At 40.4% G+C, this 26,606-nt stretch overlaps 1 protein-coding gene across 1 annotated transcript; it reads left to right on the forward strand.

Annotated features, from left to right (window-relative positions):
• Nucleotides 1-37: 37 nt before the first annotated feature.
• On the forward strand, nt 38-26,599 carry CNOT11 (CCR4-NOT transcription complex subunit 11). Its single transcript, XM_037806456.1, has 7 exons — nt 38-766; nt 8,547-8,711; nt 15,278-15,430; nt 17,174-17,376; nt 18,632-18,834; nt 21,165-21,261; nt 21,343-26,599. The coding sequence occupies exons 1-7, from the start codon at nt 127-129 to the stop codon at nt 21,538-21,540; spliced, it is 1,659 nt and encodes a 552-aa protein (XP_037662384.1). The 5' UTR covers nt 38-126; the 3' UTR covers nt 21,541-26,599.
• Nucleotides 26,600-26,606: the final 7 nt, after the last annotated feature.

Below are 26,606 nucleotides of genomic sequence, written 5' to 3' on the forward strand. Positions count from 1 at the left end.
CCCCTACAGGCCCCGCCCCCGTTCCCGCCCGCTTCGGTCCCTCCAACTCCCGCCTCCCGATCCGTTCCCTGGCGAAACTCCACCTGCCTGGTTTTCCCTTGGCGCTGCCCACTCAGCTCCGCGCCCATGGGGCTTTCCCGGCGTTCCTGTTTGCGACGCTGTCGTGCAGCGGCGCACTTTACGACCGCGAGGACGGAGCGAGCCGGCCCTAGGCCCGCTCCGGCCGGGAAGCAAGGCGGGTCACCGAGGTTGATGCCCGGTGGCGGGGCGACCGCGGCGTCTGGCCGGCTTCTCAGCGCCGCGGAGCAGAGGGGGATCCGGGAAGCGGCGGGGTCGGCGTTCAGAAGCGGCCCGGGAGGCCCCGGCAGCGGCAGAGGCAGCGCAGGCGGCCCGGGGTCGGGCGGCGGAGGCCCAGGGGGCCCCGCGGGCAGGATGAGCCTGACCCCGAAGGAGCTCTCCAGCCTGCTGAGCATCATCTCGGAGGAGGCGGGCGGCGGCAGCACCTTCGAGGGCCTTTCCACCGCCTTCCACCACTACTTCAGCAAGGCCGACCACTTCCGCCTGGGCTCGGTGCTCGTCATGCTGCTGCAGCAGCCGGATCTGCTGCCCAGCGCGGCGCAGCGCCTCACCGCGCTCTACCTGCTCTGGGAGATGTACCGCACCGAGCCGCTCGCCGCCAACCCCTTCGCCGCCAGCTTCGCGCACCTGCTCAACCCCGCGCCGCCCGCCCGCGGCGGCCAGGAGCCCGACCGGCCGCCGCTCTCAGGTAGGAGCCGGGGCTCCGCTGCTCTCCCGAAGCAGAATGCCTCGTGTGTAGTCGGATTCGGCAGTTTTCCACCTGCGCTTTTGGGATTCTTCACCTGCCAGGGAAATCGTCTCCTTTTAAAGTTTATTTCCCAATCCCGGCCTGCCCCTGTAGCTCTGATGCCTGGGGTGTGTGGTTTAATTACTAATTCATAGGACCGAAAATGATGCCTCCTAGCAGTACTGGGCTATCGGATCTGCAGCTCTGTGTGGAGCTTGACATTCTTAGTACCTCAAATACGGCTCGTTCTTCTAAAGCTCATTCGAGGTGTGTAAAGTATAACTCATGACACATCGGACCTGACCCCGCTTTTAAGTCTCAGATGAATAAATAGACGTCAATGTTAGGAACTCAAAGAAGTTGTTGGCGAAATACACATTAGGTAGCATTTAAGGAATTTTCTGCTGCCTTCCTGGGTCGCAGGTGTCCTTTGATCGTGAGATGGGGGCAGAGGATGGAAGGTGGTCTCAAATTCAGACTAGAAAATACATGCTAGTAAACATTGTATAAAATGTATACTTGCACAGCATTGGTGAGATCAGTGGGTTACCTGCAAGGTTTCTTTTTTTTTTTAAATAGTTCAACCTGGTAATTCTTTATGAGGATTTACTTATTTACTTTGAATGAAAACTTGCAGCCAAGAGAGGAGAAATGCACAGAGGAAAGGTTATGAATGGTAGGGGTATATGGGAGATGTAGATGAGGACAAGTGTAGTGCAGGAAGAGGTGGGAAACAGCTGGTTCTTTCAGTCCTTAACCAGTGTGAGAAGAGGCAATCACTCTGTAGCTAGGGCCAGCTATACATGGGATCAGAAAGTCAGGTGAAAATATCACAAGAAAAAAAAATTACAGACCAACATCCCTCAGAAATATAGATGCAGAAATTCTCAACAAAACACTGGCAAACTGAATCCATCAGCACATCAAAAAGATCATACACTGGTCAAGTGGGATTTATCCCAGGAGTGCAAGGGTGTTTTTTTAATTCAGTTTTATTGAGATATATTCACATACCATACAGTCATCCATGGGGTACAATCAGCTGTTCACAGTACCATCATATAGTTGTGCATTCATCACCCCAGTCTATTTTTGAACATTTTCCTTATACCAGAATGAGAATAAGAATAAAAAATAAAAATAACAAAGAACACCCAAATTATACCCCCCATCCCAACCTATTTTTCATTTAGTTTTTGTCCCCATTTTTCTACTCATCCATCCATACAATGGATAAAGGGATTGCCATGTCACCCCTTGTAATCTACATTGTTACACAATTGTCATGCAAGGATGTTTTTTTAACATGAGGAAATCAATGTAATACACCAGGTTAATAGCATGCTGGGGTGAAAAATATCATTTTGGTTGACACAGAAAAGGCATTTGGCAAAATCTGGCACCCTTTCTTGATTAAAAAAAAAACAAACAAAAATTAGGAATAGAAAGGAACTTCATCAGCATGATAAGTGGCATATATGAAAACCCACAGCTAACGTATTTAATGGTGAAAGACTGAAAGCTTTTCCCCTAAGATCATAATAAGACAAGGATGCCTGCTTTCATGTGAACCCTGCGATTCAATGTTGCACTGAACATTCTATCTAGCTAGAGCATTTAGGCAAAAAAAAGAAATAAAAGGCATTCAAACTGCAAAGGAGGAAATAAAACTCTTTTTTGTAGATGACATGATCCTGTAGATAGAAACTCCAAAAGAACCCTCAAGAAAGCTTCTATAGCAAATAAATGAATTTAGCAACGTGGTGGTGTTCTAGTTTGCTAATGCTGGAGAATGCAAAACACCAGAGATGGATAGGCTTTTATAAAATGGGGGTTTATTTCACTACACAGTTACAGTCTTAAGGCTACAAAGCGTCCAAGGTAACACCTCAGCAATTGGGTACCTTCACCGGAGGATGGCCAATGACGTCCGGAAAACCTCTGCTAGCTAGGAAGGAAGCTGGCATCTGCTCCAAAGCTCCGGCCTCAAAACGGCTTTCTCCCAGGATGTTCCTCTCTAGCAAGCTTGCTCCTCTTCAGAACATCACTCCCAGCTGCACTCAGTGAGTTCCCTCTCCTTGAGTCAGCCCATTTATATAGCTCCACTGATCAAGGCCCACCCTGAATGGGCGGGGCCATGCCTCCATGGGAATATCTCATTAGAATCATCTCCCACAGCTGGGTGGGGCACATTCCAAGCAAATCCAACCAACACCAAAACTTCTGCCCCACACAGGACCACAAAGATAATGGCATTTGGGGGACACAATACTGTCAAACCGGCACATTCCACCCCCTGGACCCCAAAATGACATTATCTTTCCATATACAAAATACAGTCATCCCATAACAATATCACAAAAACTCAAATCATTTCAGTAACAAAAGTTAAGCACAAAATCCCATCAAAATCAATTTAGGCGTGGTCAGTCCCAAGGCACAATCTTTCTTTAGCTGTGGATCTGTAAACTTAGAACAAGTTATGTGCTCCCAATATACAAAGGAGAGACATTCATAGGATAAACATTTCCATTGCCATAAGGAGAAATAGTAAGGAAAACAGGGTTAACAGGAGCAAAACAGTTCCTAAAACCCGCAGGACAAACTCCATTAGATTTCAAAGTCTGAGAGTCATTAACAGAACGATGTTGCATCCATGGGGCTTGAGAGAGCAGGAGCCTAACCCTTCTTAAGGGCCTTTTCGGCAGCCCTTTCCTTTCCAAATGCTTAGGTGAGTGCTCCAACATATTCACACATTGGGGAGACCACCTTCTCGGCCCCACCCTCCTCAAACCTTGGGGCAGCTCCCGGATTCCCTTCCATCTCCAGGGCACACGCTCAACCCCTTCAGAACAGTGTGGTGGCAGCCAGGCTCTCCCCAATTCCCTGGGAATGTGCTCCCACCTCTTTGGGACCTGAGGTGGCAAAACTCTTCCAGAGCATCGAGGCGGAAAGCCCGCCCTCGACCTCCAGGGCAAACTCACCCTTTCCATGCGTGTGGGCTGCTCCGCTCTCCCAGCCCCAAACCTCTTGACTCCAGACCTCAACCTCCATGGCTCTGTCTTTGAAGAAATTTTTCCTTTAATGTTTTCCTTGTCTGTCTCCTCCAGTCCAGACTGGCAATGGCTCCGTCTATAAAGATCTCGCAAAAATTCTGTTGGCTTTGCGTGAAGCACGCAGGGGTCAAAGCCATCAGACAATAGGACTTTCCACAAATCCTTTCTGCTTAACTCCTTTTCCAATCTTGGCTTGTACTGAAATGGTGGCTGTGTTCCATGTTTGGTTACATCCTCATGTTGGGCTGTAGCTTCTGGGATTCCGCCCCCTGGAAGCTCGTAATTTTCCAAGCGATCAGCTTCTGGTCTCTTTGAACCCAAGAGTTCAGTTCTAAGTTTATCTCTCTCTGCTCGCATTTTACTATAAGCTGCAAGGAGAAGCCAGGGTACGTCCTCCACACTTAGTCTGGAGATCTCAGCTAAGTATTCCAGGTTGTCGCTTTCAAATTCTTCCTTCCATCTGACACCAGGACTCAATTTTGCCAAATTCTGTGCCACTTTAAAACAAGGATCGCCTTTCTTCCAGTTTGCAACAACACATTCATCATTTCTGCTCAAGTCCTCATCAGAAGTATCTTTAGAGTCCATATTTCCACAAACAGTCTCTTTAAAGCAGTTTTGGCCTTTTCTATCAAGCACCTCACAGTTCTTCCAGAAACTTCTCCTTATCCATTTAAAAAGCCGTTCCAACATGTTTGGTATCTGCAAACTCAGCAGCAAAAGTGCCCCACTTCTCTGGTACCAAAATCTGTTCTAGTTTGCTAATGCTGGAGAATGCAAAACACCAGAGATGGATAGGCTTTTATAAAACAGGGGTTTATTTCACTACACAGTTACAGTCTTAAGGCCACAAAGCGTCCAAGGTAACACCTCAGCAATCGGGTACCTTCACCGGAGGATGGCCAATGACGTCCGGAAAACCTCTGCTAGCTAGGAAGGAAGCTGGCGTCTGCTCCAAAGCTCCGGCCTCAAAACGGCTTTCTCCCAGGACGTTCCTCTCTAGCAAGCTTGCTCCTCTTCAAAACATCACTCCCAGCTGCACTCAGTGAGTTCCCTCTCCTTGAGTCAGCCCATTTATGTGGCTCCACTGATCAAGGCCCACCCTGAATGGGCGGGGCCATGCCACCATGGGAACATCTCATCAGAGTCATCACCCACAGCTGGGTGGGGCACATTCCAAGCAAATCCAACCAGCACCAAAACTTCTGCCCCACACAAGACCACAAAGATAATGGCATTTGGGGGACACAATACTGTCAAACCAGCACAGGTGGGTTACAAGGTAGTATGAAAATCAGTTGTGTTTCTATACATCAGCAGTGAAGGTCCAAAAAGGAAATAATTAAAACAATTTGATTTAAAATAGCAACTAAAATAATAAAATATCTAGGAATAGATTTAACCAAGGATATACAAGATTTGTACAGTGAAACAAAGTTGGAGGACTCACACTTGCCGATTTCAAAACTTACTACAAATCTACAGTAACCAAAACAGTTTGGGATGGGGATAAGGCTAGACAAATAGACCAATGGAATAGAATTGAGAGTTCAGAAATAAACTCACATCTATGACCAGTTGGTTTTCGATAAGGGGGCTAAGTTCATTAAAAGAGGAATTATTTCTCGCTGACAAATTATGCCTGGGAAACTGGATAGTCACATGCAAAAGAATGAAATTGGACCCTTGCCCCATACCATATATCAAACAACTCAAAAACGGATCAGTGACATGAATATAAGACTAAAATATATTTAGAAGAAAACGAGAACATCTTCAGGACCTTGTTTTAGGCAATGGATTCTTAGATATGGGACACCAGAAGTATGAGCAGCCGAAGAGAAAATAAACTGGACTTCATCAAATTTGAAACTTGTGTCAAAGGACAGAATCAGGAACACAAAAAGACAACCTACAGAATAGCAGAAAATATTTAGCAATCTTATATTTGACACGGGTTTAATATCCAGAATATGTAGAACAGCTGCAACTCAGCACCAGAAAGCTTAATTAAAAATGGGCAAAGGACTTGAATAGACATCTCTCCAAAAAGATATGCAAATGGCTGACAAGCACATGAAAAGATTCTCAACATCATCAGCCATTAGAAAATGCAAATCAAAACCACAATGAGATACCAGTTCACACCCACAAGGATGGCTGTTATAAAAAAAAAAAAAAAAAAACAACAAAAATAAAAAGTAGAAAATAGCAAGTGTTAGCAAGGATGTGCAGAAATTGAACCCTTGTGCATTGGTGGTGGGAATGTAAAACGGTACAGCCGCTATGGACAAAACAGTTTGGTGGTTCCTCAAGAAGTTAAACAGAATTACCTTATGACCCAGCAGTTCTACTTGGAGGTACATAGCTGAAAGACTTGAAAGCAGGGACTTAGATACTTGTAAACCAATATTCATGGCAACATTATTCACAGTAGCCAAAAGGTAGAAACAGCCCCAGTGTCCATTGGCAGATGAGTGGATAAACAGAATGTGGTGTATGCTCTAAAATGGAAAGCCATAAGAAGGAATGAAATTCTGATACATGCAACCACATGGATGAATCTTGAATATGTGTTGAGTGGAATAAGCCAGACACAAAAGGATAAATATTGGATGATTTAGTTGGAAAGTAGATTACAGGATACCAGGGGCTGAGGAGGGGGAAAGGGGAGTCATTGCTGAATGGGTTCAGTTTCCATTTGGGATAAGGAAAAAGTTTTGGTAATGGATGGTGGTGATGGTGCAATATTGTGAATATAATTAATCCCACCGAATTTTACACACGATAGTGGCTAAAATGGGAAATTGTGTGTTGTATATATGTTACCACAGTAAAAAGAAATGTTAAGGTAGCAGATCCTGAGGTACTGTTACGGGAGGTTTTGGTGGTACGGGGGTGAGGGGTGAGGGGATTCTACTCCATTTGGAGCTACTCAGTTTTTCTGCAGGGCCACCCTCCTGGAGCCGAGCACCCTCTGATCGGTTTCCTGGACTGCCCTTCCTTGAGAAGGGTAGCCTATCTGTTGAGCTGAGATGCTCTTAGGATACAGTAGTTTGTGAACCTCTAGAAATTGAACGCATCATGTGTATGTGTAGTCAAAACCCACCACCTTAGGGTGCCCCTATTAGAGGATGGGGACAGTATAGGATTTAGATCAGAGGAGTATTTGAATTCTGAAGGGCTGGTTAGGCAAAGGAATACTGGGTTATCTAATGCTAAATTAGTACTGAAAGCAGTGACTGCCTGTGATGCAGTGATTCTAAATCGAGACCTAGTCCATAGATTGCACTGTAAACATAAATTTGCCAAAGCGGGGAGGCTGTTGGCAGGGAAGGACTCCTAGGATGGGTTATTTAACCTTTCTGTGCTTCAGTTTCCTCATCTGTAAAACGCAGATAATCCTGCCTCATAGGGTGGTTACGAAGAATAAATACTTAGGATGAGTGTTATTCGTTATCGTTAGCATTGTCTGAGTAGGTAGGGATGGTGCAGACATGACCAGAAGAGGTGTCTGTGCCGAGGCCCTGTTCCCAGCGCTTCCAGTACTGCACTTGGATGGGGAGCAGCTGATTGGTATGTTTTTAAAAAGCTTTAAAGATTATTCTGATGCAGTGCCAAGGTTGAGAACATCCCTGTAAGCAAGGAAGACGGCTTCCCTGCAGTCAGGCTGGCGGCATTGCTGTGATACAGTGTGGCCAGGGCTGTCCTGTACTAGAGGTTGTATACATGATCTTAGGTGGCACAGAGGAGGGAACAGCCACCTGCGGAGCTGGAGAGATTCTCAGAGGAAATGATATTTTTGCTGGATATTGATTAGAGAAGGGAGTGAGGAGGGAAGGGTGTGGCCCTGCCAGGTATTGTAAAAGAACCACTTGAATTCAGAGAAGCTGCAGGATTTTGTGTAACATGTAGGGTGTGTGAAGGGGAGGGAGTTCAAGAGTAGAAATTAAGAAAGTGGACTGGTTCCAGATTGTGAAGGATCTTGTAATGGTGCAGAATTTGGGTCTAAGTAATGTGATTGGATTTGTACTCTACAAATATAACCAAATAGTAGCTGGGAATGTGGATTGTGGGTGGGAGGTGGGCAGGAGAAAACCTCGGCGCTGGGGAGATCAGGAAGCTGCACAGGAGAGGAAGAGAGTGGGGATGGAGGTAGGGAATGGGGTCCCATGGCATTTCTGGAGTAGGATGGATGAGATGAGCAATTAAATACGGGCAAAAGGGAAGGGACATTGATCGTGGGAATTTTGTAGCAGTACTATGAATTGAAGCAGCAGGTACTTGAAGTGTATTTGCATTGCTACTGATTGCTTTGTTCTCTCTTTTCAACTTCTACACAATCACTGTGAGTAACAGAGAAGAAAGAAAAGTGTTTCTGAGTGCTAAGGTTTTTATTACCTATTTTTACTGGCTTACCTAAGCTTTAGCCTCTGCTGGAATTGAGGCACGTTAGAAAATAAAGTTCTTAATAATTTCCAAAACCCTTAAGTTCCTTTGGTATTGATACAAATCATAGAATTTTCAAGGATACATTTAATTACATAGGTCATAAACACATATTTAGTTAATTGAAGCTAATTACAAATTACGTCTTTCAGTCTGTAAGTTGAAGTGGCAAGTAGCAAATGCTTGTTTTACCAGAGTTAAGTCAATTTTGTAAAGTTATGTATTTTTGTTTACAGGCTTTTTACCTCCTATAACTCCACCAGAAAAGTTTTTTCTTTCCCAGCTGATGTTGGCACCACCAAGGGAACTCTTTAAGAAGACACCTCGCCAGATTGCATTGATGGACATCGGAAACATGGGCCAGTCGGTGGACATAAGCGGGCTTCAGCTGGCCCTGGCTGGTAAGGAGGGCCCCGTGGCCTGGTGGCAGGAGGCCTCTTTCCTTGCTGTACTCTCTTTAAAATGAGGGTCTCTGTGCTAAAAGATCAGTGTTTTCCATAAGAAAGGTATTTTCAGTACTGGATCCTTAATTGAAATGTTCGTTTTTGTTGGAAGAGACGAAAAGTTGAATTGATCGCTTTTCAAATTTTAGAAGAATGCTGGATAAAATTTAGTCTGTTTAAAAAAGTTTTCTTCCGAGAGTGGCGTTTCTTCAGTTACGAGGCACTGCTAAGTTACTGAAGGCAGGTTGTCAGGTGCTGCTTTGGTGGGCTGAGGGAACCGCTGCACCTCCCTGTGTCTGATCGTGCACTTTATTGCCAGTGAACCCAGGTAACTTCAGTTTCCAGGAATCAAGTGACTTGATACACTATAAGACTAAAGAAGGAAAATCATAAAATCTATAGATCATTGAGGCTAAAAGCTCATGAAAAGCTATCTAAGCATGTGAAATAACAAAAATATGTACATTGAAAGAGGGGAGCAAAATTATGAATAGTCTGAAAATAATTCATTCATAGTTGGTTGAGACCCTGGTTTGAGCATATTTGTGTTGAATATTGGATATTGTATGAAGTCACCTCAAATAGGACAATAAATAGCCCTTGCAAAGGTCTTGCCAGGGATAGGCAGTCACTCCTTTAGCAGTTTAGTAGAGCTGTTGGTCCTCTCCAAATCCTTCCCCCACATTTGGATCGTAGTTAAATTTTAGTTTCCAAGTAGTGTCAATATATTAAAGATAATAGTAGTCTGAGATTTAGAAAGCACATATTCTACTTGCTGTCTAACTTTCAAACTGTCTTGGCTTCCACTCCCAGCTCAGCAAGTAAAGGAGCTTGAGGCCCATGCAGAGTGTGTGTTGAATGACAGGGGTTGCTTAATCTTTAATCCAGAACTCTCTGTGGGGAGTTGACTGTATTCACCAAGGCATGGGTCATTCAAGCTCCCCATCTACCTTTTGCCTGCTGTGCATTCCACAGATACCTGCGCCCCTTCTGTGTTACAAGCCTAAGCACATGCCTCGGTGCTCTTGAAGCAAACTGGGTGTCCTGATTAAAAATAGAAAGGGGACCTTCTTGAACTGGGTGGCCAAGAGAGCCTTTCTGTGTTCTGAAGGATAAGAAGGGGGGCACCTTTTGCTTCCTAGCTCTAAGAAAAATATAGGTGCCTGGGTCTTATCTCTTGAGATTGATTCATTAGGAAAATTCAGAGGTATAGCCAGACTTGTGATCCCTTGACCAAGAACAGAGAACTTATGCTTAAGTGGACTGCAATATGAGGAATTAAGTTTGATAATGCCCCATCTTTCTTTGACTTCATGCACTTCTGATATAAGGTGATATCAAAACAGAAGTATTTTGATAAATTTCTTTTTTCTTGGAGCATTTTGAACGTCACTTTTAAACTATTGGGTATTAACAGTATAGCAGTGGTTATTTTATGAAATCAAGAGAAATTATTTTGAAGACTTTTTTTATTGTGAACTATAACATGGATACATAAAAGTGATTATTTTCAAAGTGCAATTTAATAAGTAGTTAGCAAATTTCAAAGAATGTTATGGGTTATAGTTCCACAGTTTCAGTTATTTCCTTATTGTGAAATATAACATCTGTAGAAAGGTGATAACTTTATTTTGAAGACTTTTTAAGACTTAAGATTGAAGGTACTCAAGTATGTATTAGTCACTAGTTGTAGATACAATCTAATAATGGAAATAAAATGATTATTTCCTTAACCAAAAATATTATGAAAACTGGGTTATAGAGGCAGTAGGCAGTTTCAGTCACCTTACCTTCAGAAGTGATGGCTCTAGTTTTCTGTTTCATAAACTGAAGATTCAATCTGACCTCCCTTTCAACTGCTGATGACTTGAGTCCGCCTATGAGAAATTTTTGAACTATATTAAGCTCAGAAATGAATATGTGACTAGAGTAAGGATTGAGAAGCTTGGCAAAGTGGCTAAGCCTTGCTGCTTGCTGTCTTCTACCCCAATTGAAGATGTCCAATTCATTCATTTTTACAAGTCAAAAAAAAAAGCAAGTACACCTCTTTGCCCTAGAGCTAGCTGCACAGATGACCTCGGACGAGGCCTGAAATTCAGATGACTTCCAGTGGGATCCACGGACCAAAGGTGTATTCAGTGATGATACGGTTTGCATTCTCTTAAGTTAAAAATCAAGCAGACAAGGACAACATAACCAACTACAAGGGGCAGCATTTTACTCTGTTAACAATGACATTTCAGAGGTTTTATTTAAAATTCCTGATAAACACCCACCTCTTACTATTTTACCACACAATTTGCCAATTTTTAAACTTTTTTCCACACATTGGTCAACAGTGTGTTGTACTTCATCAATCAGAGATGGAAAAAAATGGCATCTTGGGATAATTTTGATTAGCTTTTTCTTAAAATTAAATAAATGAGATTGAACATCTTTTCCTGTACCAAAGACATCTTTTCATATGTCTCTGGCCTTTTTCCATTGAGTTGATCTATTGACTTTTTTTTTCTATTGACTTTTGTAGCTCTTTAATCAGAAATTTAACCCTTTTTGTTTTATAATTACAAAATCTGAAGTATGTTACTTCATAAAACATGCACGTACATTTTAAGGAATTAAGATAAAGTGAACCCGGGGCAGTCCCATCCGTGTTAGGAAATCGAATAGTCAGAACCTAGAGGCTCCCTGTTGTTTATCTCAGTTGCCTCCCTCCTTCACTAACCTGACTCTTGTGATAATCATTTTTTATTTGCTCTGTAGCCCTTCTTTGTATGCCTCCATAAACAATGTAGCTTAATTTTGCATGTTCTTAAACTTTATATATATGGAATCATTCTATATTAATTCTTTTGTGCTTTCTTTCTGTTGTTATTTGGTATTATTTGTGAGGTGCGTCCATGTTGATGCATGTAACAGGCTGGTTGCTTTCCGTTGCTGTTGTGGTATCTTCATAAAGCAGAATACCAAGTTCTTTATCCATTCTGCTGTGGACAGACATATTGTTGCCGTGAATATTCTTGTACATTCTTCTGGTCCATATGTGAAAGTGTTTCTTCCAGGTAGAAGACGCACAGATCAAGTTTTACTAGGTAAAGTCACATTGCTATGCCATTTTCCATTCCTGTTAGCGGAGTGCGAGTTCCTGCTACTCTCATTTTTCTCTGTGTTTGACCATGTTGGTTTTGTTCACTTTGGCTAGTCTGGTAAGTGTGTATGTAATATTATCTGTTTTAATGGATTTTTCTCTGGTCTCTAATCAGATGGAGCATCTTTTCAGATGTTTATTAGCTATTCAAGCTTTTTTTTGTAAAATGCCTGTTGGATGTCATTTGCCCATTTCTTCCTATTCTCATTTAAAAAAAAAAATAGAGAGAGGGCCACATCTGAGCAACAAAGAGGTACTCAGGGGAGACTCTTAGGCACAATTACATGCAAGTTTAGACTCTCCTTTGCAGTAACAAGCTGCATAAGGGCATGTCCCATGATCAAGGGCTCAGCACATCAAACCGCCAGTCCCAATGTTTGTGACAACATCAACACCAGTCCAGGTGAGGATGTCCAACGCATCCGCACCTTCCCCCAGATTCTCGGGGCTGGGGAGAGGGAGGCTGTAAATATATTTTTTATTATCTGCCCAAATTACTCTGGGATGTGTCACTATTTCACTCCAGCCTATACTAACCTACCGTATCTCACTTCCTATTCAAAGTTCCATGCAATTGTGGTGTTTGAACAAATCAACTGTAGAGTTGTACCATTTAGAAAATTTAGATCCTGTACCAAATAGATAACTCTTCCCTTGGTCTCATATGGAAGTTGAAGTTTTAAAACAGTCAGTTTTGACCTTTACCCTTTGGCCTGGCTTGCCCTGGTCTTAACCAGACCTGCTTCATTCATATCACTAATTGAAGTCTGGGCTTTTATTCAGCTTTTTTTTTTTTTTTGACAGTGGCTGTATGCACTAATACTGATATTCATATCTGCCAAGCTCTAGCTCTGAGTTTCAGGTGTCTCAGAGATACGCATTGTTCCAGAGACCAATCAGGTTATACGCTAAGGGATCAGCATCTCAAAGTTTAGAGATAGGCATTACAATTCAGGGATAGAGTTAACTGCTGTAAGAGCTTACAATCTAGGGACTATTACAATAATTATGTCCATGTTAGGCTATGTTCTAAGATTCTGTTCTGAGTTTACACATTGTAGTTAGTCCATATTGGTGAGGCATTAAAGTGTTTGCCTTTATTTCTGGTGTACTTCACTCAAATACTGTGTACAGGATCCATTCACCTCGTTGTGTGTCTCACAGCTTCACTCCTTCACTCCTTCTTGTAGTTGCTCAATGTTCCACTGTATGTGTACACCACAGTACGCAGGTCATCTGCACCCTTTGCAAATCATGTTTACTGCCTCCGTGAACACCAGTTGGCAAATGTCCATTCATGTCTCTGCTCTCAGATCTTCAAATGACTGACCCCATAATGAGGTTGCAGGACCTTTTGGTTCCCACATACTTAACTTTTTGTGGAACAACCACACTGACCTTCAGAAAGGCTACACCATTCTACCTGCTCATCAACAGTAGATAGGTACATCCCTCTCACCATGTTTTCTCCAACACTTTTACTCCTATATATATATTTTCCTACAATTTTATAGAGTTATATTCACATACCACACATTTATCCACAGTGTACAATCAGTTGTTCATGGTATCATCAAGTTGTACATTTATCACCACAATGAACACTTGAACATATTGATTACTACAAGAAAGTTTTTTGTTTTTTGTTTTTTGTTTTTTTAGCAATAAGAAAAAAATCACAAAAAGAAAAATAACATGTCATACAATACAACAGTAAGGACAGCAAATAACACCACTACCAAGAATCCCATATTCCTCCCCCGTATCGCCCTCTCATATACATTTAGCATTGGCATATTGCCTTTGTTACATTTAATGGAGGTATATTACAATGTTACTGTTGACCATAGACTCCAGTTTGCTTTGATTATGTTTTTTCCTGAATACCTTCCCTTTTTCAACTCTCTACATGGTTGACATTCATTTGCTTTCCCACATGCAAAAACATTTTTATATTTGTATATTCAGTAACAGTCATTGGCCACTCCAGTTTTTGCCAAGTTATACAGTCCCAGTCATTATCATCTATCTTTACCTCTGGTGTCATACATTCTCCTATCCCACCTCTTTCAGCTTTACTCAGACATCTTTGTTCAGTGTACTTACAATACTGTGCTACCATCACACAGTATTTTGCTATTTCTGGATCTATGCGATCAATCCTAGACATTCTGTAGTCCTTCAGCATCAAATGCCTGGTCTCTGCCCTCTTTCTATCTCCTGGTCGCCTGTGTTGTCAGCTTTTAACTCCCAAAGTTTGTTCATTAATGTCTGTTCATATTAGTGAGACCATACAGAATCTGCCCTTTTGTTTCTGGCTAACTTCACTCAACATAATGTCCTCAAGGTTCATCCACATTATTACATGATCCATGTCTTTGTTCTGTCTTACAGCTGCATAATATTCCATCATGTGTATATACCAGTTTGTTTATCCACTTGTCCGTTGATGGACCTTTGGGCTGTTTCCATCTGTTGGCAATTGTGAATAATGCTGCAATAAACATCGGTTTACAAATGTCTCTCTCTAAAGAGCCACCTTGACAGGTGAACTCGCTGCCCTCCCCACTACGTGGGACCAGACTCCCAGGGTTGTAAATCTCCCTGGCAATTCAGAATATGACTCCCGGGGATGAATCTGGACCCAGCATCATCGTGGGACTGAGAGTATCTTCTTGACCAAAAGGGGGATGCAAAATGAAATGAAATAGTTTCAGTGGCTGAGAGATTTCAAATGGAGTCGAGAGGTCACTCTGGTGGACATTCTTATGCACTATATAGATAACACCTCTTAGGTTTTAATGTATTGGAATAGCTAGAAGTAAATACCTGAAACTACCAAACTCCAACCCAGCAGTCTGGACTCCTGAAGACAATTATATAATAATGTAGATTACAAGGGGTGACAGTGTGATTGTGAAGACCTTGTGGATCACACCCCCTTTATCTAGTGTATGGATGAGTGGAGGAATGGGGATAAAAACTAAAGGACAAATGGGGTGGGATGGGGGGATGATTTGGGTGTTCTTTTTTCACTTTTATTTTTTATTCTTGTTCTGGTTCTTTCTGATGTAAGGAAAATGTTCAGAGATAGATTGTGGTGATGAACGCATAACTATGTTATCATACAGTGGACAGTGGATTGTATATCATGGATGATTGTATGGTGTGTGAATGTATTTCAATAAAACTGAATTTAATAAAAAAAAAGATTAAAAAAATAGATTTGTAGAAGATATATACACCCACGTGTGTGTACACATATTAATCTGACCCATTGTTTATGTGTTACAGATCTCTTCCCCCAGTTTGTCTTGTCTTTTCACACCCTCATGGTTGCCTCTTCTAAAATGTGTCCTGTTGTGACCTGTTTCAGAACGCCAGTCAGAACTGCCGACCCAGAGTAAGGCCAGCTTCCCTAGTATCCTCAGCGACCCAGATCCGGATTCTTCCAATTCTGGGTTTGACAGCTCCGTTGCCTCTCAGATCACAGAAGCTTTAGTCAGTGGACCAAAGCCACCGATTGAAAGTAGGTATATAAAATTAATTTTAGACTCTTGGTTTTATTTTATCACTATTCCCTGAAACTCTTCTGTTTTCTGAGACATGTTATTTTCACTGCTACTTAAGCTTGAATTTAGTGTGAAACTTCTTAGCAATAGTGTTTAGAACAAAGTAGAGGTGTCAGTAAAAGTTAGCTTTTCTTACAAAAAAGTTACACACCAATGTTTTCATTGCATTCCTGTCAGCATACCTGAAGATAAAAATTCCCAGATTTTACTCAAATGGGTCTATTTTTGCAGCTTATTAACTTTTTGTTTTATATGTCTTTATTAATGTTACCACTATGATTACCTTCTCCTTTTAAAAATTTTTCTGATCTTATTAGTCTTGATTTACTTTAATCCAAAGAGTATACCGCATTTGAAGTAACAGCTGTATCTTTTGGTTTTATGGGTGTCTATAAGGTTTTAATGAAGAAGGCATGCTTTCTGTTTAGGGATAAGAACATGTTCTCCAGATTATAGTGTCACTGTTAATTTGAAATTTACAGTTACTTTTTATACCCCTTGGTTTACAGTAGATCAGTGGCATAAATGGGTTTCAAATTTGAAGTTTCAGCTGGTCACAAGGGTCCCTGGAGGTCATGGCATGTAGTGATTTTTATTTACTATTTGGTCAGGTACAACTTTGAATTGCATGGGCCACTAAACAGGTATGTGAAAAGCAAATCACTCAGAGAGTGAATGGGTCTACCCAAACACTGGGCACCCATCTCATGGAAACCTTCTCTTTATCACATAGTGATTCTTATGAAGTGTTAAAAACTTTGTTTCTTTTTGTAAATGGTCTGAAAAAAGATTCAGATGCTAGTCCTGGTGATACAAGTGAGGAGACAGCATAAATGTAAAAGAAAGTGATGATTCTTTGATGATTCTTAGCAGAAAGTGGAAGTTTTCGGTAAATTAAAGAGCATCATCTCGAATTTGTCAGGGCTCGGCTCCCCGTCGGGACTAAGCCACCTGTTGTGTCCAAGGTGGGGCCCAGAGTTATGAACTTGGTTCGGCACGGGTCGTAATTGGCATTTATTCCAGTACGTTTATAACTTCAGGATGAATCTTGTTTTATAAATTCAGTTAAGAGGTCTTAAGAAGTTGTGTCCCTTCATTTCTTGTTATACTTTACTGTTGTATAAAAAGAGTATGATGGTATTTGTGAATTCGGGAATTCATGAAAGTCTCCATGTAAATTTGAGAATGTCAGATGTCAGTCATACTTCTTTTTTTCTCCTCCTATTTCATCTCCATGTAATTTGCCACTTCAAGGTTTTAAGTAGTACAAATCATACTGGCCATGCAACAAAATAGAGGGCAACTAAGAAGAGGATGAGTGAGGACAAGAAGTAGTATTTCATTTTTCCCATCAAAAGGCTTTTACCAATCAAGTAGTAGTGTCCTTAATATTAAGTGGTGATCATCCTTGAATTAAAAGTTGTCATTTCATGGTGATGCTTTCCTCTCCTCTGTTCAAAAATTAATAGATTTGGTCTCTGTCATCATGATGTTATATTGGTGTTTAATTTTCTTGTTTATATTCTGAATGAAATCCTGTTTTTTTGTATCATTTCTCTTTCTAATTGTGAAGTTTGAGTTTATCGCATCATCCTTATCAAAAGAGGGGTTAGCATACTTCAGTAAAGTATGTGTGGGATGTATACTTATACAGATGTTCATTTGCTGATAAAAGCAGTCAAATATTACTGTCATCACAGGCCATTTTCGGCCAGAGTTTATTCGTCCGCCACCGCCTCTTCACATTTGTGAGGATGAACTGGCTTGGCTAAACCCAACGGAGCCGGAGCATGCCATTCAGTGGGATAAATCCATGTGTGTTAAGAATAGCACTGGTGTAGAGATCAAGCGAATAATGGCCAAAGCTTTCAAAAGCCCCTTATCTTCTCCCCAACAAACACAGGTATGTATTTATTGCAAACCTATTCTCTTTAATTCATCAAGAATTTATTGTTTTTTATGAAAAATGACCAATAGCCTAATATTCTCAACTTGAGCTAGCAGTAAGGAAGTTTCCAAGGTCTTTTGGATCTCTGAATTTTGTTCCCCGCGCTCCCTTTTGGTAACTGTACTCTGGTGGGGCAAGGAATCTGATGACCAAAAATGTTTCAGATTCTGCTTGTGGTCAGTTTGACTCTGGGAGGGTAGGAGGGGATGGCTGGGGACCAGCGAGGCACCTGTTCATACACTGTTATGTTCAGGCTGGAAGGTAAATCTTCTGAGTATAGGTACAGGAGGACAGTGAGGTGCAGGGAGTCGGCCTGCTCCAGCGTGCACAGCTGGTCAGTGGTCGACCTGAGATTAAAGCAGCCCTGAGGCTGACATGTCAGCCCGGCTCACCCCAGGGAGGGGCAAGCACAGGCTGGAGGAAATTTCTGTTGGTGCATTGTGTTCAGTCTCATGCTTTCAAATTAGAACTTAGTTGGAGACCCTGACATCTCCAATCCAGCATACCTCCAAAAATAGGATTCTCAAAGCTGAGTAATTAACAATGATGTTTGATGTTCAGTTCACTTTACTAGTGCATCCCAAAACACAGTTCACTCTGGTATGTACAAGTAAATAGGGGCAAGAGCATTTAAAAGAAAGAAAATTGAAAAGAAAAAGTACTGTCAGACAAAAAAAAATGTTTTTGAGGAAATCTATTTGAATGATGAAATGGGATTGGGATGTGAACTATAAAATACTGCAACTGACCACTCGGGCAGAAGTCGATCTCTCGCTTTTTATCCTGCTCTCTTGGCAGATACTTCTGTTCTCCACCCCGTGCTGGGTGGGGCTGTAGTTTTTTGACGTTCCTTACTTCTCTGTGGTATATGCCTTTCGAGGGGAACTAGTTGGTAATTAAGATTATTTGGTTATAACAGATGATCTGCAAAGGACAACAGTGGGTCTAGGTTATTGTCCAGGAGGACGTTAAACCTGGATGTCTGTAAATTGTCTGAGAGGTGTTTGCATGTTATTACCTTTACAATTCAAATGGAAATTTAAAAAATATCAAGACATGATGATCGTGGGCTTGAGGGACGAAGTTTATAAAGGGTCAGTGAATGTAATTTTCTAACTTTTTGTCTAAAATACATGATTTTACATACAGGAAAGAGAATGCTAATTTGAATCAAGAACTTCTAATGTGTTGTCTATTTGGTTGTATTTAGCTCCTTGGTGAGTTGGAAAAAGACCCCAAACTTGTTTATCACATTGGCCTCACTCCAGCCAAACTTCCTGACCTAGTGGAAAACAATCCTCTCGTCGCCATAGAAATGTTACTGAAGTTAATGCAGTCGAGCCAGATAACTGAGTATTTTTCAGTTCTGGTCAATATGGACATGTCCTTACATTCTATGGAAGTTGTAAATCGGTAAGTTGCCCTGTACTAGTTTTTATTTGATCAAATGTATGGGGTGTATAGATTCTAATAAACAGCCAGGAGGGAAAAACTAGCAATGAATTTTCTTTTTCCAATATTACTCATTAGTCTGAGAAAGCCTATTAAAGAAATCATCTCAGTGTCAGTTTGCACTCCATGTGAATTTAGCATCACCAGTAAGCTCTGAGAGGGGACCTGCAAACATACTTAGCATTAACAGAAGCAGAAATGAAACGTAACTGCTGAAATTCTTTTCCCCCTACATTGTTCTATCTTCTATGGATATGCCATATCACATCAGTCATATTTTCTCAGTGACTAACAGTTGTAGCACAGAAAAGTATGGATTTTAGGAGCTGTGAGGGATTGAGGGGAATGTCATCATAGAAATTCCTTGTGGTGGTCTTCCATTCTTGATTTCCAGTTTCCTTATCTTGCTGTCCTTTTTGGGCATTGAAACAGTGCATTCCCTTCTTAATGTGTTCATAATCTGTTTGCAGTTCACATTTATATTTCATTTTCCTTGCAAATATATTTTAGGTAAATTATGGATTAATAGGCTTGTAGGGGTTAGTTTGGGAGCCTCCTGTTTATTAAGGTATTTGAATATAGTAGCCATCTGTCCAGGTTTGCTCAAGATAACCCTGACTTAGGCTTATTATCCTGGGTTCCCTTTCATTTGGTGTCCTGCTTTGGATGATAAAGTATACAGGCTCTCTACTTTTTGGGGAAATCCATTCTGAGTACCAAGCAACTAAACTTCAATTAGAGCATATTTTTTGACATCATTTGTAAATTGGGTATTTCTTTTAACCTACTTGAAATAGCACTAAAGGATGTGTGTTTTAATTCAGTCAACTGGTGAAACAAGTGACTTGCTGTTTTCAAAAAAGCCTGGCTGGAACCTGAATGAGAAGTATGAGTCAGGAGACAGGGCATTCTTCTGGGGACGAGAGAGGAGACAACTTAAGTTTTAACTTGATTGCTGTCACAGGCAAAACTAGTTAGCTCCTAGTTGAAAACCTGCTTTTTCATTTCCACCTTCTCCTTGTTCAAGCCTTTCCCCCTTCTGTCAAGTTAACTGTCTTCTTTCAGGGGCTTAATTCTGTGTCAGGTCCTTTGGATTGGCCGAACTCTGAATGGTCATTTCCCTTTCACTGTATTCTTGTAGCAGTTCCGTCTTTACCAGTTATTTGGCACTTGAATCTTTTTATCAACATTTTTCTGTCCTTAGTATCTTTAAATTTCAAGGACAAGGTCCTGGTACTTTGTCTTCCCCCAGCACATATCACAGTGCCTTATCCATAAGTGTTAAGTACATTTTGCTACTGACAAGCACAAATCTCAAGTGACTTCCAGTGGTCTACTGCAGTGTTTCCTTAGAGCAGGAGTTCTCAGGACCTTAAGGAGAAAAGTTCCATGGCCAAATAGGTTTAGAAAACATGGCAGGTGTTCACCTCTTACAAATTCATGTGCTACATTAGCCTAGCAGAGGCTCTGCCACAAGGAATCCGTTTACTGTAACCCAGGTTAATTCGAGCATGGAATTCTCAACCCCACCCCACCCCTTAAAACAGTCCACAGAATCCTCTGGGAAATAAGGGCCTTTGCCTTGAAGACTCAAATCTGACTGCTGTGCCATGATGCCTTTTGTTACATGCCAGCCAGGTCTTTCCCTGTGCTCCTGAATACGCCATGCTAATTCCAGATTCCTGACCTTTCCTCAGAGTTCCCTAACATTAGAGAACACTTCGCAGGTTTCAGTCAGTTTCCCTTTTAAAGACTTTTCCAACTGTTCTAACCTGCATTACTCTCTTTGCAAACTCTTCATTGTAGCATTTAGTTCTGTTTTGTTTAGTTACTAAGTCTACAACTTCCCCACAGACACTGCCTTGCATAGCACCTACATGGAATAGGGGTTCAATAAATGTTACTTATGGTGACTGCCAAGATTAGAGCTTGGTAGATAAGAAACCATGACTCATGATTCATCCAAGAGCACACAGGGACATAGTGCGCAAAACATAAAATTGCTGAATGAGTAACTGCAATGTATAATGCTGAGTGTAGACTTTAAAACTGTCATTTATGATTAAGCGGGTGTGGCTCTTAGGTTTAAAACTGTCATTTATGATTAAGTGGGTGTGGCTCTTAGGTTTATTTGCCTAAGTATACTTAAAACTAGGTGGTTGGATCATGTATCAGAAATTCTCACTAAATGACCAAGGGAAATTTTATTTTTTTATGGTTAACAGTGATTTATTTTTTAAATATTAGCAAATAAAATTAACAGCCCTAATTTTGTAACTTTTATGAAACAGACTAACTACAGCTGTTGATCTACCTCCTGAATTTATTCATCTTTATATATCAAATTGCATCTCTACTTGTGAACAAATTAAGGATAAATATATGCAGGTGAGTTATAGAAATTTTTATACGTTCTGTAAATACCTGCCAGCAAAACAGGCACACTCAAAATTGTTTTTTCTTTTTCAGAATCGTTTGGTACGTCTCGTGTGTGTCTTTCTCCAATCCTTAATCCGTAACAAAATTATTAATGTGCAGGACTTGTTTATAGAAGTACAGGCATTCTGTATTGAATTCAGTAGGATACGAGAAGCTGCTGGCCTCTTCCGGTTGTTGAAGACATTGGATACTGGGGAAACACCTTCTGAGACCAAAATGTCAAAATAATAGCTTGTAAGAACCACCCCATTTATTGTTCAGCTGTACTGTGATTTAACTTTGAAAACTGTTAAAAACCTTGAGTGGTTTGCTTGGTCTAAACAATACTTTATCTACTTAACCTAAGTTATGCTTTTCTGGATGACTTTTTCCTTAAGATGAATTTTTGGTAAGAACTTGGAAAAATGTCTCTTTAGGTTTCTTGCTGATAATTAGCCACAGGAGGAATGGTTATCCCAAAAAAGCAGCTATTGCAAAAAAGTACTAAAGAGCAAAGTGCCTGTTTTTGTTAAAAAGTTGTTACAGGCTCCTGATAAATCATGAACCCAGTTTTCCTAAGGTTCCACTGTTCTAATATTTAGTGAGAGTAAACAAGACATTCTTTTATCATATTGTCTTTAAGGTGTAATCAGTTGAGTGTTTTTGAATCATCAAGAGGCAAACAAGTTTGATTCAGAACCGATTTGCACATGTATTTCTTAACTTCTCATTAAGTACAATTTGAACCAGGTTCAAAGTTACACTTCTAACTTTATTCTGTCTTGTGAGGACTTGCTAGACAACAATATAAATATTCCTTGGACTGTTAACAAACACAACTCTAGGCTAAAATAGCTGTATTTTCCTGTTTTTTTTTTTCTCAAGATGTTCCCTGGCTCTTTCTGTTTAATTAGTCTAAAATAGTGATATTTTTATTTTAAAGAAAAAAAGGAAACATCAATTAGAGTTTTGGGAGCTAGTCTCACTCTGGAGGAAATGCTATTTAAAATTGTTGACAGGGATCTGTCTGAGGAAGGGCAAGTGACATGTTTGAGAAGTATTAAAGCAAGGTAGCAAGTGTGTGGGCTTTTAGCCTTCATTTAACTGTAGGACTACAGTGCCTTAAAGTTCTTTTTTTAGCAACCTATTATCTGATGTAGTTTTCCTCATTTACTCAGGTGTATTCTTTATAGGGAATTAATCTGTTCAATAGGATTTACCCTCTAACCCAGCCTTCAAGAAAAGTTAAAGGAGACCACACCTAGTGGTTTCAAGATGAGTACAAATTCCAATCTTATGGTACTGGACAGAAAGCTGTATGTCTAAGTTTATAACAAATTGTGTATCTTAGCTACTGTAATGAGCATGGGAGATTTTTAAGGATGTTTGTACAGGGATCTAAACCCATTTAAAAGAGAAGTGTCAACATCTAGAATGAGGGTAATTCATTTCTCTCAGTATCTAAAAATGGGTATTGCAGGTTTTGTGTATTCGATTGGGAAAAGAAATAGTTCATTATTGCTGAGTCTCCACCCAACCTTAAGTTCCAGAACCTACTAATTCTCTGGCATTTAGCTAAATATATTTGTGCTTTTCATAGTGGATTGGCTCTTCCTACTCTTCAAAATAAATTTTGGGTGGTATACTGCCACATTTTAAGAAACTCAATGGACAACTGTATAACTGAAACAGAAGCTTATGACACCTGTACAAATTACTCACCTGATATGGGTAAAGAGAAAAGGGAACAACTGATTGGTCTCTTTTTTATTATGAGTAAAACAGGCCCAAAGATATTAACTTTCTGGGGATCACACACCAGGTTTGTGGTCTATGAATTGCTGAATGATCTAATACATGTTGACTGACCCCTCACACATGTAATAAATTTGTGTAAAACAGGATTTTAACTCTTAGTCTGTGGTTTGAAAGCAGGACTGTTTGTTATAAGTTTGGTCTTCATACTAAATATTTGCTTTGGTGTGACACCAAGTTTCAGCATTTTTAGGACAGAAAACTGTACAATTTGTGTAATGCTTTTTAAATAGCAAAGCCTATTCAGTGTGACTAGTCTAAACTGATTTCTAAGTGAATAGTTCATTTTTTCTAGCCACGAAATTGAATAACCTGGTAGTTCTACTACTAGAAATAAGACAAATACTTGTTGGATGGGACTGTCACCATGAAAAAATGCTTCTGAGGGGTAAGGGAGCTTTTAGGCGACAGTGATTATCATTTACGATTCCTCAAACTGGAGAAGGCAAGCTAGGGAGGATAAGAGCACTTAAATCAGCATCTCTGGGAACGTAGCTGGAAAAGAACACACCCTAGAAGCAAGTAACCTGCTGAGGAGGCACCTCGTTTGTCTCCATCACTGCAGTGTTGCTCGTAGGGAACTTCCATGCCCACAGACATACAAATGTAATGCCAACCTCAGGGTGTTAAGCTTTCTTTATTTACATTAGAACACTGCAGAAGCAGTGGTTCTCAAACTTGGGTGTATGTTGGAATCCCCCAGAGGTTTGTAAAAACTGCTGACTCCCACCTGTTTCTGATTCAGTAGGTTTGAGGTGGGGCCTAAGAATAGGGATTTCTAACAAGGTCCCAGGGGATGGCGATAAGGCTGACCCAGGTAAACCCTGAGAACCAGTGAACCAGGTGAATAGGATGAAGTCTGCCATAAGTTCAGTGGTGCGAGTTTTCTGTCAGATTATAAAAACTGTGTGATGACATTCATAACCAGGCAATGAGACAGTGTTGCTGAGGGAAGAGGGTACTGTCTGGAATTAGTAGACGGGCCTTCTGTCCTGTGGCCCCATTATTAGGCAAGCATAACTTCTTTGTTACTTCCCCACCAGAAGGCCGACGATACTCCACGTACCTGGCCCAGAGCAGATGCTAATTCTTGTTCCTCTGACCTCTCAGCACAGGCTCTGGGACTGAGTTCTAAATTGATAAACTTGCTTTCAGATTAGCAGTGTGCCAGGTAGTCTGAAGATTTTGTATGACATGAGTTAAAGTATGAAATTTTGTACAATTTTTAGTGAACCTCAACCAAATATGTTTAATTATGGACAAAGACAGTTCCATTTTACATCATATAAAGTGAAAAACTTTTCCATCAAACTTATCTGTTAGCACAATTCTAAAGGAGACTAGAGGTTCTCAAACTTAAGTGTGTACTGGAATTGTGTGGGGGGCAGGGTTGCATTAAAATGCATATTCTCAGGCCTCACTCATTCCATCCTCACCAGAACAACCACCCACCACCCCGAGCAATGTATTTTCACCCCCAATTACAAATAAACAGGCTCAGTGAGCTTGATCACAGGGTCACATTAAGTAAGCAGGGACCAACTGCTGTGCCAAGGAAAGAGCAGAATTAAATGAGGTGGGGAGCTGTCAGGTAAACATTTAATTGTAAAAAAGATTTAATTGTAAAAAAGTAAAACCACAAAAGATCTAGAAAACAAAGGGAAATTCCTTTATAACTCTGGAATAGAAAAGACCTAACATTCAGTTTTAAAGTAAAATCCAGAAGACACAAAACTTGTAGGGAAAAAACAAACAAAATCAGTAACAGCAAAAAAGATCCCTGTCCTAAATAAAGACAAATGAAACCCCAGAAAAACAAAACAAAACAAAAAAACTTAAAAGACCAACAATTCCAAAGGAACAGGAAAAGAATAAATGGTCCTAAAACATGAAAGATGCTCAATTAATTCACACTTGTCACACTGGCCAAAACTGAGACAGGCGAGAGCACACACAGGCATTTTTGTTGGGACCACAGAATGGCACAGCCCCTGTGGAGGAAATCTGGCGGGATCTCCCAAAAGTACAAATGAATTTACCCTCTGATTCTAATTCCACTTCTGGGATTCCAATCAACAGATGCAACAGTGTAGATATAAAATGATATCAGTAAAAGATTATTCATCACGGTAATGTCTGAAATCCCAGAAGACCGGAAACCTAAGGGTCAAACAATAGGGGATCTGTTGTATGACGGAATACTATGCAACTATGCAAAGGAGGAGCAATTTCCAAGGAGATACATTCAGGGTATACTGTTAAGGTGAAAAAAAGCAAAGCATCCCAGAGTGAATGTGGTTTGCTCTTTTCGTGTAAGAAAAGGAAGAAGACTGAACCAACTGGTGCCACAGGGACACTCTCCTGGGGGAAACCAACTTGAACAACTGTTACGAAGGACAGTTGGGCAATACCTGTCCAATGACTCTTTGATTTGACAATCCCATTTACTCTTCACATACACCTGAGCACTTAGGAAACAATACACAAATTACATTTGTCACTGAAACAATATTTCTCATGAACAATTTGAATGAGTCCAATGTCCAGTAATAGGAGATCAGTAAAGACATGTGATAACAGTGTCATCAAACCCCACGCAGCATGAGCGAGTAAGGAGAAGCCAACGGGACAGACTGATGAAGGGGAAAAAGGAGTGAAATAAAAAATGCATATTCATACCTGCATACAGACCTGGAAAAATTATATAATAAAAGTAGTTGCTTAAGTGTACATTTGGAGGGGGGGAGGATCCAGTAGGACATTTTCCTGTATACTTTTATACACTGTTTTGATTTTTGAACTAAGTAAAAGCACCACCAAAAAAAGTAAAAAAATTTACACAATGTTTTTTTATATTGAAACTCAATTACAGAATAGCTTATAGTGCAATATTTTAAAGATAAAAGGTATGTAACACAAACCTACTATAGAGTATAACATCTACTGAGTTTAGGGAAGCCATAAAACTAGACAAATGAACTTTAGTTAAATTCAACTTCTTAGATAATTAAATGACCACAAAGATAAACTGATTCCTTCTTTCATTTTAAAGTCAATCCTATACGATGAACGTGCAAATCAAAATGAGACTGCAAATCAAATCATGTTTGTGTATTTCTAAGCAGATACAAATGATCCCCACTTCAGTGATCATTTGGCAACAGAAGTAAATATAATATACTTCTAATCATTTCAAGATAACAGTAATGATGTTTTCTTCGAAAAAAGAACAATTTTCAAACTTATTTCAAATAAATAGTTACAGAGAATGGTAGTTTTATTTTTTAAGAAAATGTTCTCTAAATTTAACTGAGTCAAGACTTACATTTACTACACCAAAAAAAAGGTTCTTAAACATGTTTAAAACTAGAAGACAGCTTACCTAATGGGATTCAATAACTGTGCAACCAATCATCTGTAAAATGTAATCAAACCAGTTCAACTGTCATGTTAAAAAAAAAAAAAACCACCTCGAATTTCTGGATTTTCTAGTTCCAATT

This window comes from Choloepus didactylus, chromosome 17 (genome assembly GCF_015220235.1).
Source record: "Choloepus didactylus isolate mChoDid1 chromosome 17, mChoDid1.pri, whole genome shotgun sequence".
In the NCBI taxonomy this organism is placed as follows: Eukaryota; Metazoa; Chordata; class Mammalia; order Pilosa; family Megalonychidae; genus Choloepus; species Choloepus didactylus.